We start from the raw sequence: 13,544 nt of genomic DNA, 5'->3' as shown, positions 1-13,544 counted from the left end.
CATGCTTTGAGCCACTTGCTTTAGCGGTAATTGTAAACATAAACCTTTTTTCTAAATGAAAAAAGTGACTTATTTTGTACAATTTACCTTGTATGAGAATAAAATATATACTAATAATAAATTTATTTTTTGATCAATTATACATTCTATAATAAACATGTATTGATGTATATGAAAATACTTATTAATTTAATTAAGATTATATAATGACAAAAATAATAAATTTTCCAAAAATAGATTGACAAGGAGATTATTGGGACACCATCCACTATACTAGATATAATTAGAAAAAACCGGTTATACAAATAAGCCCAATCAGATCAAATAAAAGTTCAAACAGAAAATAGTCCAATCAGATCAAATAAAACCTCAAACTGAAAATAAATTACAAGTGTCTTTAGAGGCGGCAATCTTTTTCACAGGAAGCTTCACAAGAACATTTTGAAAAAAATTGTTTCTTCAATCTGTCCGATCTATCGCGTTTCATGCTGGGACGATTTTACATCAGCAGAGCAGATTCTTAGGAGTAGATTTGGTTAGCATTTGGTTGCTATTCAAAATTCTTTTCCTGTTTTCAATATAGATTTCCTTCAAGGAGTATATTTTATACGTTTGACGTAATGACGGGCAAACGACCTCGCGAGGAGAGTGACGGTCCTGTCTCAAAAATTGCGGCAGTAAACCCTAACTGGGCACAGCTGAAAGCGGTATTTTTTTCCTCAATTTAACAAAATTCTAAACCCTAACCTTCTCTGTAAACTTAAAGCTTAATTAAGACCATGATAATACGCTACCTTCGCTTGTTTAAACTCGCAGAAATTGAATTCATATCCTCGCAGACGTAAGAGCTCGGAGACAAATGCAGATGTTCGGACTTCGGGAAAAAAGCCAGGTACAAAGGCTATTCAACAAATAATTTTGAACATTTATTTAAGGGGGTGTTTTAGGGTCTATCTCGGCCCCCGTTGTGAAACTCAAAGTATTAAATACTTCACAAGGAATCTTCTGAATCTGTTTAAATTGTTAATACGCAGTTTAAGGGTAAAATAACCTGAATTGTAGTTTACTATTTATTTCAGTATTAGCATTCGCGTATACAAACTGAAAAAAGGCGATGGAGTGTGAAACTGAAATATTAGATTTTTTCAGATTGGAAAAATTGGGTGATGCAATGAGCTGCTCTTAATGCGATTCTGAGTAAATTTGGGCAACATGCTTAAGATTTTTACTTCTGGGTCATATTTGAATGCACCTCACAATCATTACAGCACAGGCTTGCCAAATGCCTACTAGGTTCATGTTTGTCTTATTGATACGAGAAGGATTTTAATGTGCATGTCGCTCTTATAAGTACCACAGTTAGCACTGCATCATGATATTTTGGGCTGGCCTCTATAATTTGTACTGTCATAGCTATATAATGGATGTAATTTATAAGGTTTGAAAGTTATGAAAAGGAACTGACGATTCCATAAACAAAATATATCAGTATTTTTCATTCTGGGAAGCGAAGGCAGCAGTGTTGCTATGTTTCGTCAAGGTTGATAACTTACATGTACATTCTTGTACGATGTGAGAATAATAAATGTTAGAAGTACTATTTCCAGAATATAGATTATGGGCAGTGTGTTCTGATCTGTAAACATTAGAAAATTAATGATGTTAGGATTGTGGATTTGACTAGAGTTTCTGAGGAAATTTTCAAATATGACATAATTATTTTTCAGGTATTTAATTAAAACGGAAATGCAATTGGGTATTAAATGACTCACATGGTATTCCATGGTCTGATTGGCTAGCAGGCATTGTTTCTCATGGTGAAACAGAGAAACCGGTAACAACTATGGATGGAACATCAAGTACATTGGGTTCACTTAAGCCTATGAAGGAAGATTTGAGGTATGTTTAAAGCCCCGGTGGCATTTTCTTTTTTTGCGCTGCTTGATATATTTTTTATTAGATTCAAAATTCTGATAAACACGAAGAAAGTCATTAGAAAAATAATAAATTACAAATTTCACAAACACTACCTATTTCCTTTGAATAAATAAAATATTAAAAAGGGATTTTCAGCCCCCACTAATTGACAGAATTGCTAACAGGCAATGGATTTAAATGAGTTACATGGGATGCAAAAGATTGAGTTTTAACCTCTAAACAAGGTATTTGAAAGGGAAAAGCGGAAAGCCATGAAATATAAAAAAAATAAAAGAGAACACTTAAAAACAAGCTTTGCATTTCTCTTGTGATCAGATTGTAAACCTATTGCATGGGTGCCAACTTATTCTACTTAACTAAGTTACTGCAGAGAATCCTTCTAATCATCCCCTTCAGCCTACCTTCAACTCCGAGGATTGCTACAGTATGGGACTTTGTGGGGAAATCGACTAAACCACATATAGAGTCAGAATAAGCACAAAATCTAGCTTTTCAACAAAATGAGAATAGTCTGCCTACACCAAAAACTCTGCATACCATGGGGATGTGTCCTTAGGGGTCTGGGTGATGTCCTGATAGTCCTCGGACTTGGGGACTTGGGAGGATACCTCCCATTTTTGGATTGGACAACCTGCTACATTTAGTACATAAAAAGGGTAACTTTTTAAGGAAAATCTTCTAAAACTCCCCAAAACCTTAAAGGGGAGGATTGTCATTGCAAATGTAGCATATTATACTTATAAAATTCCAACTTCTTTGAGTTTGTTTTAGATGTTTTTAGTAATTGTCTCGTGGCATACCCCAGCCTTCCCAGAAATTAGGGAAATTTTTTTGCAATCTTTGAAACCTTCATCCCTGCATCCTGGAACTCGGAAACTCTGAGAAACACTGACAAAAAGCTATCTAATTTTATATAATGCAATTTTGATATTATCTCTAGATGATTTCTATAAATAGTCATTTTATATTAATGATATTTTTCCTAATATAAGTAATATTTATGAGGCAAGAGGGCCTACTTAACACAGAAGTGCCTTTAAGCGTTTGTTAGTGAGGGAGGAACAATGAATGCAATTATTTAACTACATTACTGGTTCAGGTTCGGGAACAAGAACCCGGCATGTGGGTATGGGCAAATATATACAAAAATTTGAAGAAATATACAGAATTATAAAACTAAATACATTTGATAGTATGAATAAAGGACTAAAGATAAAACCAAAATAGAATACTGTTATCTTCGCATGACCATTTAGATACACAATCATTTAAAAAAGAATAAGATTTGCACCGCCTTAAACACAAGAAGCATACTTAAAGCAGTAAAATTCTCAACTAATTGGAGCCTCATATATAATTGCTCTCATTTGAGCCTCCTATATTTTTTCTGCCAAGACTCTGTGTAATCATTTGGCTAGATGTGGGTGGACTTTGATATTGTGCTGAATAGATACGGGATTTGGTTTCTAGTCTCTGTAGGGCCAAGGCTGATTTTGTATATATGTATCTTCTGTTGTGTTAAGACCATGTATCCAAGAAACTAACTTTTTAATAGAATATTAAGAACCAACCATTTAAACAGCTAGCTATAACAGCATTTAAGTTCTCCAGCAGGTGGGTTCACACCTACGGACCCACAGTGCACCTGGTGCACCTAGGGGGTACCCTGGGCGCATCCCTGCGTGAACCCACTTCGGGTGCAGATCCAAAGCCACAAAACCTGCAACATAGTTATTTATGTATTTTTATAATTTTATTCTATTTGGGGAAATAATTTTTATGACTTTTGTTAATTATAGTGATCTGTAGTGACAAGAGCCATGATATATCATATGTTTTTTGTTATCTTTTGCATTTGATGTGTTAAACCATAATCGAATCTTTGAGAGGCAAGTACGATTGCCCCATGTTTTTTAAACTCTAAAGAGTCTAGGTAGAAATAGCCACTGGACATACAAACCACTTGTCAAGTGCAGGAACTTTCTGAAGGATCATCAGCTGTCTAGAACAGGCCTGAAGGCATTGATTATCTGATAATGAACTCATTAGAAAAGTGCTCAAAAAAGGGTACCACAGTGATGCTCAATGCTTAATTTTCAAGGTCACTCATTCAGCATTTATGTATTAAACTAATTATCAGTCAAGTAGATGTGGAAGTGGGATGAATCACTATTGTGTTGTTCATTATTCAAATAGTGTTAAGAATTTTATAAAAGTGGATGCAGCAATATTGAAATCCAAAGTTGTAGGAGAAAGAGGGAGACAAGTCCGTTAAAGGCCAAATAGGTATAAGCTTGTAAGGTATTGTCACAACAATCTCTGATTCCAATTTATTTGTTAAACTTATTGTATTTGTAATGTCCCCTTTTTGGATACACTTAAATCTTGCCCTAAAAATCACAATTTCAATTAAAATAAGAAATATAGCTCTTTAAGATACTACTTACCAATGAACAATTTCCTTTTCAGCATAAACTTTTTGGTTTAACCCCTGCAATAATGTTAGTCAACATTTGAAATATAATTCATAAGGCCAATTATTTCCATAAGGGTTAGGAATCCAATGCATATGTAATCCATCGCATTAACAATAAAATAGATATATAAGTTAAATAACATCACTCACTGGGTGAAGTTGTATTTCCAAGAATCAACCATAGTAGGGATTGGAGAGGAAGCACAATATGGCACCCGAAACGTTCACCACAACTAAGCCCAAGGGTGTGAAGCATCCATCGAAGACAACTTGATCCCTTGGCCCACAAGTGGCAGGAACATCCAACCAAGACAATTCCATCCAACTTGGGGTGTGCTACTTAGAAGGGGAACCCATATCTGCTTTCCCAATTGTGGCTCCACAATAAGGTGACTGGAACGTTTGCCACAACTAAGCTCAAGAGTACGGAGCATCCAACCAAGACAACTGAACCCCTTGTGGCAGGAACATCCAACCAAGTCAATTCCATCCAACTTGTGGTGGTCTACTAAAGGGAACCTGTAGCTGCTCTCCCAATTGTGGTTCTCATAAATGATTGCTTGCAAGAGAATAATAGACAAATCAAGTCAATAATATGAGAATCTAGATAGTTTAGTTTTTCTCCTTGGATAACTACATCAAATTACATATGAGAATATATTTTAGACATTAGCATACCACAATATTTGTCAATCACAAATCTGCTGTTTCTGAGTATAGATTTCTTATATCAGATCAGATCAAATTCCTTGATGAATACAGATTCTATTTATAAGAACATCTTCTCTGATTCCATACACTAATCAGAATTAGACCTCCTTATTCCAGATCAAAATACTTATTCAATTCCCACTCCATGATGTTCATTTCAAATGAATTCTCCATCCTTTATATCGTCCAATATGAGGGAGAAGACATGTCTCTTCAATATTTTTACCCCTTTGAAAGAGTCACAACCCTTACTCCTAATGATTGGCTTAGAACTTAATTATATTTTAATTATTTCCTGTTCTCGGAAATTGCTGCCTTATCAGTCACACACCTTTTAACTACTGCCTTAATAAATATAATCACTGCTTTTGTAAATGAAGCGACTTCTTGTTAACAATATTTGCTGCTTTTAATCTGTTCTTTACTGCTGACTTTAATAATATCAATTGGTGTATACGATATCATCTGTGGCCTCCCTCAAATAACTTCTTGGGAATGCTTAAGTCCTTATCTGCCGACCTCCAGTGTTAGAAGAAATTGTGAAGTCTTATTAATAAGGTGATTTTCTGAATATATATATATATATAATCTGAATTTATCTGAAGGTAAAAAATGTTATTAAGGCCGTGGCATGACAGTATTTGCATGTGTATTTAAGTGGCCATAGCATGCTCTACCTCAACTCTTGCTTTTTGATGTCTTTCTTCTGTTTCATGTGGGTTCAAGTATAGAGCCTTCTTTGCTTGGGCTCAAGTTACTAGCAATACTTCATTATTTCGCTCTACTTCAATTATATCGATGCTCACCTTTTGCTTTGAACATCCAACATAATCCTTGTCTCCTTGTCCACACCATTTACAAAGTAGTTACCTATTGCTTTGACTTCTTGGGTAGTCCCTTGCAAAATGGTCCCATTATCTACATACTCTACATTGTATGATAGGCCAGTTTTTGGAGACATATGGTATTTGACGACTCCTCCCACTGCTGTTACTGAATATTTTATTATTGCTTCTTTGTCATTTTGTAGTTTTGATGGTGTGTTGGGTGTAATAGATTGCTCTCCTTGTATAAAGAGTACTTGTGTGCTCTTCTTTATCAAATTATATGGATACTTAGTCGAATGACTTGTTATTCGACAAATATCACATAACATCTTTATAGGGCAATTTGTTATAGTGTGATCTCCTGCTTTACAATTTACACACCATAAGTCGTTAGATTCTCGATTAGATTAACATGGAGCAAATCTTTCCTTAATATAGTGTCGATCTTAGTTCACTATCACTACTTGCACTTAAGTCATCATCTTCATCAAATTATTTTTTGAATGTGAAACCATCTTGTCCTCACTTTCTATATTCATAGCTTTTTAGTATGCTTCAATAACTGATAAAGGTGGTACTACTTACATTTTCTTCTTAATAAAGGAATGAGACCCCCCTTGATTTTTCATTTTTTTCGATTTTCTTTCTAATTTGCCGAACAATTCCTTAAGGTCTTGTAATTTTTGTGTAATGTTTTCTTTGTTTGTCTTGGAAATTTAAATTCTCCTTCAAAGGCCTTTCACAATTTCTCCCAAGTATTCCTTAAGAAGTTAAGGGTGGTTGGTAATGATCATAGTCTAAGGTTTCTCAAATTGTGCATTTGTTGCCCAAATGGTTTCACGATTTTTTTAATTGTCTCATTGGACCTTCAAGTCCATCTGTCATGAACTAAGGCAAACTTTTGACTTTCTATGCTTGAGCTTGTTGGTGGAGTCATCATAGCTTGTTTTAATGTGAATTTAGTGATTAGGACCTTATCCCCAAAAGCTTTGATTAGGACTTTTCGGTGGTCTCCCAACATTCTCGGAATGTGAGAATCCTGAATGCTTTTGGAAAATTTAGTGTTTTGCACACTCGCATAATCCTCAAGGTGTCTTTTTTCCATTCTAATTCTTTGCCCTAGTGCTTTTGGCTTGGTTTCCTCAGATCTACAATTGTTTGATACCACAAAATAGCTTTCATATGTTTTCCTCTTTTTGTTTATGAATAAATCCTTAGTTGTTTGTCAGGACAAAGACTTCCTTGTATAAGGAGGCTTTGTTAGTTCCTTGGATCAAACTTGATCAGTAAGATCAACACACTCTTCTTAAGGCAGTGGAAGTTGTTTGGCAATCTCAACCCATTCTTCCTCAGTGCATTACAAGCTATCATTTGTAGTCAATGGGATTTTTTGATTTTTTTCAACTACAAGTCCAACTTACACTTTGACTCCTTTTTATTTTTGTTCCACTAGTTGGAGATTGCCTAATTTCCCAATCTTTCCCTTGACTACACTCCAATCTTCTCCCACCTTTGTTTTGACTTAATGGCATTATTTTCATTGATTTTCGATATAGTCATAAATAGGTATCGATTGATGTTGGTTCTCTATAAGTTTGACCCAACTTTATGTAAGCAGCAATGACAATGTTTAGGGGATCACCTTGTAATGCAACGAAAGTTGCACGCCTTGCGTATTGGAAGGTCTTGTGTTTGAAACTCAGCATGTTGATATGCTGTTTCGAACCCTCTGTGCTTGGTCAAAACTATAGGTCACGAGTTGGTCTAGTGGTAGTTAAAGATGGCGCGTGATTTGTGGCGGCTCTTGGTTAAGGACGTGAGTCAGATGCTAGACAAAGGAGGTATTACAAATGGTAGAGACGGTGACAAAGGCAGCAATGACATGGAGGTGAGAATCAAAGCAAGGAGTTGGGCATCGGGAGGTGTTAGAGGTGGATGGAGAGATAGGACGTGGCACAGAGCGAGGAGATGCCGTGCAAAGATAAGTCATGATGGATGGAGACAGAGAGATAAGGGGCTGAAAAATGTAGAGATAAGGGGTCACGACGGTCTGAGCAATGCAGAGATAAGGAGCCATGGAGGGATAAGGAGTTAAGGAGAAATAAGGAGGTGCTTGATCGGTTGTAGAGAGGGGCAGGTTGGAGTGATAAGGTGTTTCATGGAGAGATAAGGAGAAGAATGTAGATATCAGCAAAAGACAGATCTAGGAGGTGTTAATGCCTTAGAAATATCAAAATATCACCACCATGGGGATGGGGTCCCCCATTGTGACCCCATTGGTTATTAGCTCTAGTCAAAAGCAAGAATTCAATATTACCAACCGAAAAAAAACGATGACAATGTTTACTCTTATTTAGTTACATTATCAATTACACATAATAATACAAAGTAATAGGGCATACCAAAAAGAGTAACATAATAGAATGCAATAGAAGATTTATTTAACAAACTTGAAATAAAGCTAAGCTTGTAAAAATGTAGGTGTTCCATTATCTTGTGAGGAGAAAATTATAGAAACCAATCCATAGAAAATTTAGCAGTATTTTTTATATAAACAATGATTAGGAAGGAATAAGAATGAGAGAAGAAGAATAGAAGCAACCACAAAAGTGACACAAATTTACCATATGTGAATTCTTTTGAGAAAAACTTTGCCTCCAAATCACACCCAATCAATTATATTGCAATAATCGATGATTACAAAGCATTCTTAGAGTTTAGTGTTTTATTAGGAAAAAATCAACGCTCTTCAATCTTGAAAAAAAACCTACAGCATAACCTTGCAAGAGACGATACATAATGCTTCCATCTCAAGATCTCAATATATAGACTGAAGGAGGCTTGGAAAACCACTAAAGACAATACTATGGGCTTGAACAAGGTCCCAAAATATATAGGGAATGATTCTCATGAGCCGCTCTGCAATGTCTTGTTGATGTGTTTTTTAGGCACAATCAAACATAGAATAAAATACCAAAGTAGTCTACCCCTCTCTTGAACAAAATCACCTCAGATGCTAAATGTCTGATCAACTAAAATGATTCCAGGGTTTCTATGGTCAGTTCTTGACATGTGGGTAATTCAATGGTTGATGTGAATTGCTGTTTTCACTTAGGGACTTACACAAATATTCGGATTTATCATTTATATCATGGATTGGAATAGGTTTTGCCAATGACTTAGGATTTTGCAATATAGCTCTTGATCTAATCTACAAAGATTTCAAATAAAATGGAAAAAAGGCATAGGGTTTAGAAATTCTATTCTAACCTAGAATGCAAGAGGTAATGAACGATTCAATGAAATCCTATTAGTCAAGGTCTCACCATCAAAGAACAATTTGAGACAAGCTTAGTGCAATCATCTAAGGTAAATTTATAGATGTTCAAATTATCACCATCAACACCAATACCATCAAGGCGATGCATACCAATGGATGTGCAATAATTGAAGTTAAGTACAATTCATATTCCAGTTGACCACACAAGGCAATCTTACAATCAGCAAGAAAGCTAGTGGTATGGATTAAATGGATTTCACTCGAATGCATTCAATAACTCTTTCATCTAATCTATAAGAAACTTGAAACAAATTCTAATCTAAATTTGAAGGCAATGAGAACCAAAAAAGGCATACAAAACTTAAACAAAACCACCAGATTTCAATGATTATATTCAAATCTGCAACATATAGGTGACAATTCTCAAAAAATCTCTCTTTTACAAATGAGAGGCAATGGGGTATATAGAGAGTCTCAAATAGAATGAAGGGCCAAGATTCATTTAGAATCAAGGGCCAAGATCATGGCAACATTGCCCTAAATTTGCCCTAATTAGGGTTTACATAAAAAAAAGGAATCACCAACATGAGACCCAATGGGATGATGCCTAATCATCAAGTAAGGAATCTTCTACAAGATTTTGGTCTGCATCCCTCTCCCTAGCAGCATATTCCAAGAATTTGGCCAAGACTAAATCAAGCTTCTCCATGGTGACACTAGGTAAAGCCTCTTGCTGTGCATCCATCACGTCCAAAGCATGTGAGCAAGCATCAAGGACATTCTCCCAACTTGGTATAAGCTTCTGCAAACTGTTGATGTGAACCACAAGAGAAACCAAATTATCTATCTGATTCTTCTTCAAAGACTCTAACTGATTGAAGTAAATGAACTTCATCTTTTCTTTTAATTCTTCTAAGTGTAAACAGTTGGAAGCATGGACATCCATCACCAATAACTCATCAATAGATGTAAGGATCTTAGATTGAATCTCTTGGATCGATCTTTCCATCTCTTTACAATCTTGCCTTGCATGATCATAAGCCAATTTCTGCATAGCCAACGAACAATACCGTTCTTGGAAATCATAAACATTACCTGCATGCACAACTCCCTCTTGGATCAATGTGGGCATCAGGATTCGCTTCAATGCTTTGAGGCGAGGAATTATCTTCTCCTACACCGGTTGAAAATCATCCCAAACTCCTTCCAAATACTGTATCTTGAACATGGGCATTGACATCTTGTCAAATGCCTGGACAAATTGAGCTAGGAAATCATCTGCTTGTTTTGCAACATCCTCAATCCATTTTCCAAACTCCACTTGTGTGTTCCTGGCTGCCTCATGATCAAAGGGGAACCTGCGATCAATTGCGATAGGTGAGACAAAAGTAGGATCCTCACGCATATGGGAACTCATCCCTTCAATGTATTCCTTGAGTCTCCTATTCTCGCTTTTAAGCATATTCTTCTTCTCAATAGTCCTATCCAATCGCGCCTTGATTGCATGGATTGTATCATCAAGTTCCCGGAACTCTTACTTCTGTGTAGTTGGTCCAAGGTCAATCATAGTGATCTGATAATCCATAGGAGTGGCCACATCTCTGGTTACATCACCTATCGGGACTGCCACTTGTGCACTATGCACACCTGTTTCATCTCTATCAGCTTTAGAAAATATTTTAGCCTTCTTTTGTTCCTTTCTTGTATCAGCTCTGGCTAAGAAATCATCAATATCCTCTATGGGCTGTGTCTCTATCATCTTCTTCTTTTCCATGCTCTGCAACAACCAATCAGGAATGGTGGAAATTTCCATCCCATCTTCTAGCCTCATTTCATGATCGAGTCCTCTCAAAGCTGAAATGACATATTCATCGGTTTCTTTATCCTTGGTCAAATCGACCACATTGTTGCCCAAGCTAACCTCCAACTGGACTGTGGGAGATCCTGACTGCTCTTCATCTTCATTCGGTGGTGCCGATTGGGCTGCAGCATGCAACTCCTGATTATTTCCTGGTAGGATTTCCGTACTGGAAATCTGTTTGGACTCATTGCCCTTTTTTGTCATGTCATTCTCCTTCACTGATGAGGAACTCGTGGTGGATAAAGGAGTGTTAGACTTATGTTTTTTCTGCCTTGATTGCTGGCTAACCGTCTCCTTGCCTTTTGCTTGCGATTCTCTGGGCATACCCTTTCTTCTTTGGGGAGCATGACTCTCCTCATCATCATGTATCCTTGCATCACTTATTGTTCTTTCATCATCATCGAGGGAAGGCTCCTCATGTCTCATCTTTTCATAGGTAAAGGTGACGTTCATTTCTCTCAACTTATTGATGTACTCATCCACCCATTCCCTGGAGTAATCATTTACTTCTCTCATGAGCACATTCAAATCTACCACCTCTAGCTGGGTCCAATTGGGCAACAAGATAGGTCTGTCCTTTTCATTCACGTATTGTGGATGAGTGTGATCACTATCATCATGCGCCTGATCTGGAATGGAGAAGAGTTCGCACTTCCTCATGAAATCCACTAACATTTGGGACCACATCCTCTTCCTAATTGCATGCTCATCCATGAGATTACCTCAGTAATCCTCAATGTCAATCTTATGTATAAACCTTTCCCCCTTGATCTTAATAATATTTCTGAATGGATCAAATTGATCCCTGCTCTTATAAGTCCCAAGGCGATAGAATTCAAGTTCCTCAATAACTGAATTTGCTGCAGCTGCGGTGTGGCATACCTCCAGAGCCTTCCCAAGTGCAATTGGGAGAGTTATCTCCATTCAGTGCTTCTCCTTTTGGATGAAATCAAATTCCAAAAGCTGTCTCAGTACCTCAAGAAGGATCATCTTGTTTGTTGGATACCTAGGAAGTATCAACCTTTACAATGATTAAATGCAAACTTTGAAAGTTTAAGAACATCATGTCTTTGGTTTGATCAAGAATTCACAGAAAAACTAGACAATCAACTCTTAATGATATTCTGGAAGAAAGAGAATCCAATTCTGAAAATCAATTAGTCTGTGTGCCACTGCACAGAACAACTTGAAAATAATCAATCTCTGAATTATCAGAAAATACAATCTTCAGCAACTCTGTTCACTGTTAAATATTAATCTGAGAGAAGGAACAGCAGTGATACTACCAATATTGTGTCACAAATGACTATGAATGTTTTAACTATGAATGCCAAATTCAAAATAATGATATACATGAAGGTCTGAACAGAATAAAAACTCTTTTCACAGCATATATACTTTACTCTCCAGTAGTTCTGAAAATCTGAAAGAAAAAACAGTGACTTCCTTCACAATAGTTGTATCTTTCTTCTCCAGTTCTTCACTTGAATCTCTAAGATTCTTAATGAATTAAGAAATGACTCAGTATTTTAAACTCCATTGCATTTTCAGAAGTTTGTCTTCATGTATGATACTTTTCATGCAAACAAGACTTTTATCTTTCTTGTTCACAGCACATTACGAACACAGAATTCTTTTCTCACATCAACCTTTCTTCAATGCATGCCCAAAAGACTACCTAAGCATCAAACCATTCATGAATATAAAGAATAAATATAGTTAGTATCAGTTAGAGGAAGCTGTTATTAGTTATTTGTTTTATCATTAATAAGTCTAACTTCCTTCTAATTTGAACTGCAGTCTAACTTCCTTCTGATTGAACTGTACTTTATTAAACTTTGTATAATAAAACGAAGTGCACTCCATATTGTTTTTAACGTGTAAACAAAGTAGAGGAAGTTCGAGATAGTTATAACTGCTTAGAACCAACTGCAACCAAATATCAACCATCTAACATATGCTGTCAAAAAGATATTAATATGATGTTGTCCAAATCTGAAAGAAGTACGATGCCATTAAGATAACAGGATATCATTTTTGAAACTGAATCTGAAAGTATCATACTGTTGAGGAAGAAGACGAATGTGCTTACACAGCGAAGACAATGATCAAAGACATTGCTTTCAAGGTATATCAGTTCACTGTAAAAATTTACAGCAAGCAATCTGATTTTATGATTGAAATAACTGTTTGTATAATCTAAATGTTTTTGTTACCAACTTTGTCATCAATGCTAAAATAAATGCCAACAAGTACAGCTGGATAGGATCATTGAGCTGAGTGGAGGAATGATATTCCTTTTTCACCAGCTATAGTTTCTCAATGTAATATTTTATTTCTCTACTATCTACCCCCTTAGGTAGCAGTTTGCCAGAATAAAAGAAGAAAAAAGTGATGTTAAAAATTTGAATTTCAAATTGCTGCTAGTTTTTGGGCCCAGCACCCTTAACC

General features: G+C 36.1%; 1 protein-coding gene across 3 annotated transcripts in view; it reads left to right on the top strand.

Moving 5' to 3' along the window:
- Positions 1 to 335: 335 nt before the first annotated feature.
- Positions 336 to 13,544, top strand: part of LOC131068816 (uncharacterized) — a 52,208-nt gene continuing 38,999 nt past the window's right edge. Inside the window, exons 1-3 of one of the 3 annotated variants that reach the window (XR_009112071.2) lie at positions 336 to 707; positions 817 to 892; positions 1,800 to 1,899. Coding sequence is in view for 2 of the 3 variants with exons in the window: in XM_058004088.2 (XP_057860071.1) it covers positions 621 to 707; positions 817 to 892; positions 1,800 to 1,899 (263 nt within the window). In the remaining variant the exon portion in view is untranslated. The remainder of the gene's footprint in view (positions 708 to 816; positions 893 to 1,799; positions 1,900 to 13,544) is intronic. The other 2 variants (XM_058004089.2, XM_058004088.2) reach the window with 2 other exon arrangements.

Source organism: Cryptomeria japonica, chromosome 7 (genome assembly GCF_030272615.1).
Source record: "Cryptomeria japonica chromosome 7, Sugi_1.0, whole genome shotgun sequence".
NCBI classification, from domain to species: domain Eukaryota; kingdom Viridiplantae; phylum Streptophyta; class Pinopsida; order Cupressales; family Cupressaceae; genus Cryptomeria; species Cryptomeria japonica.
This window is presented reverse-complemented; position numbering and strand designations above follow the sequence as displayed.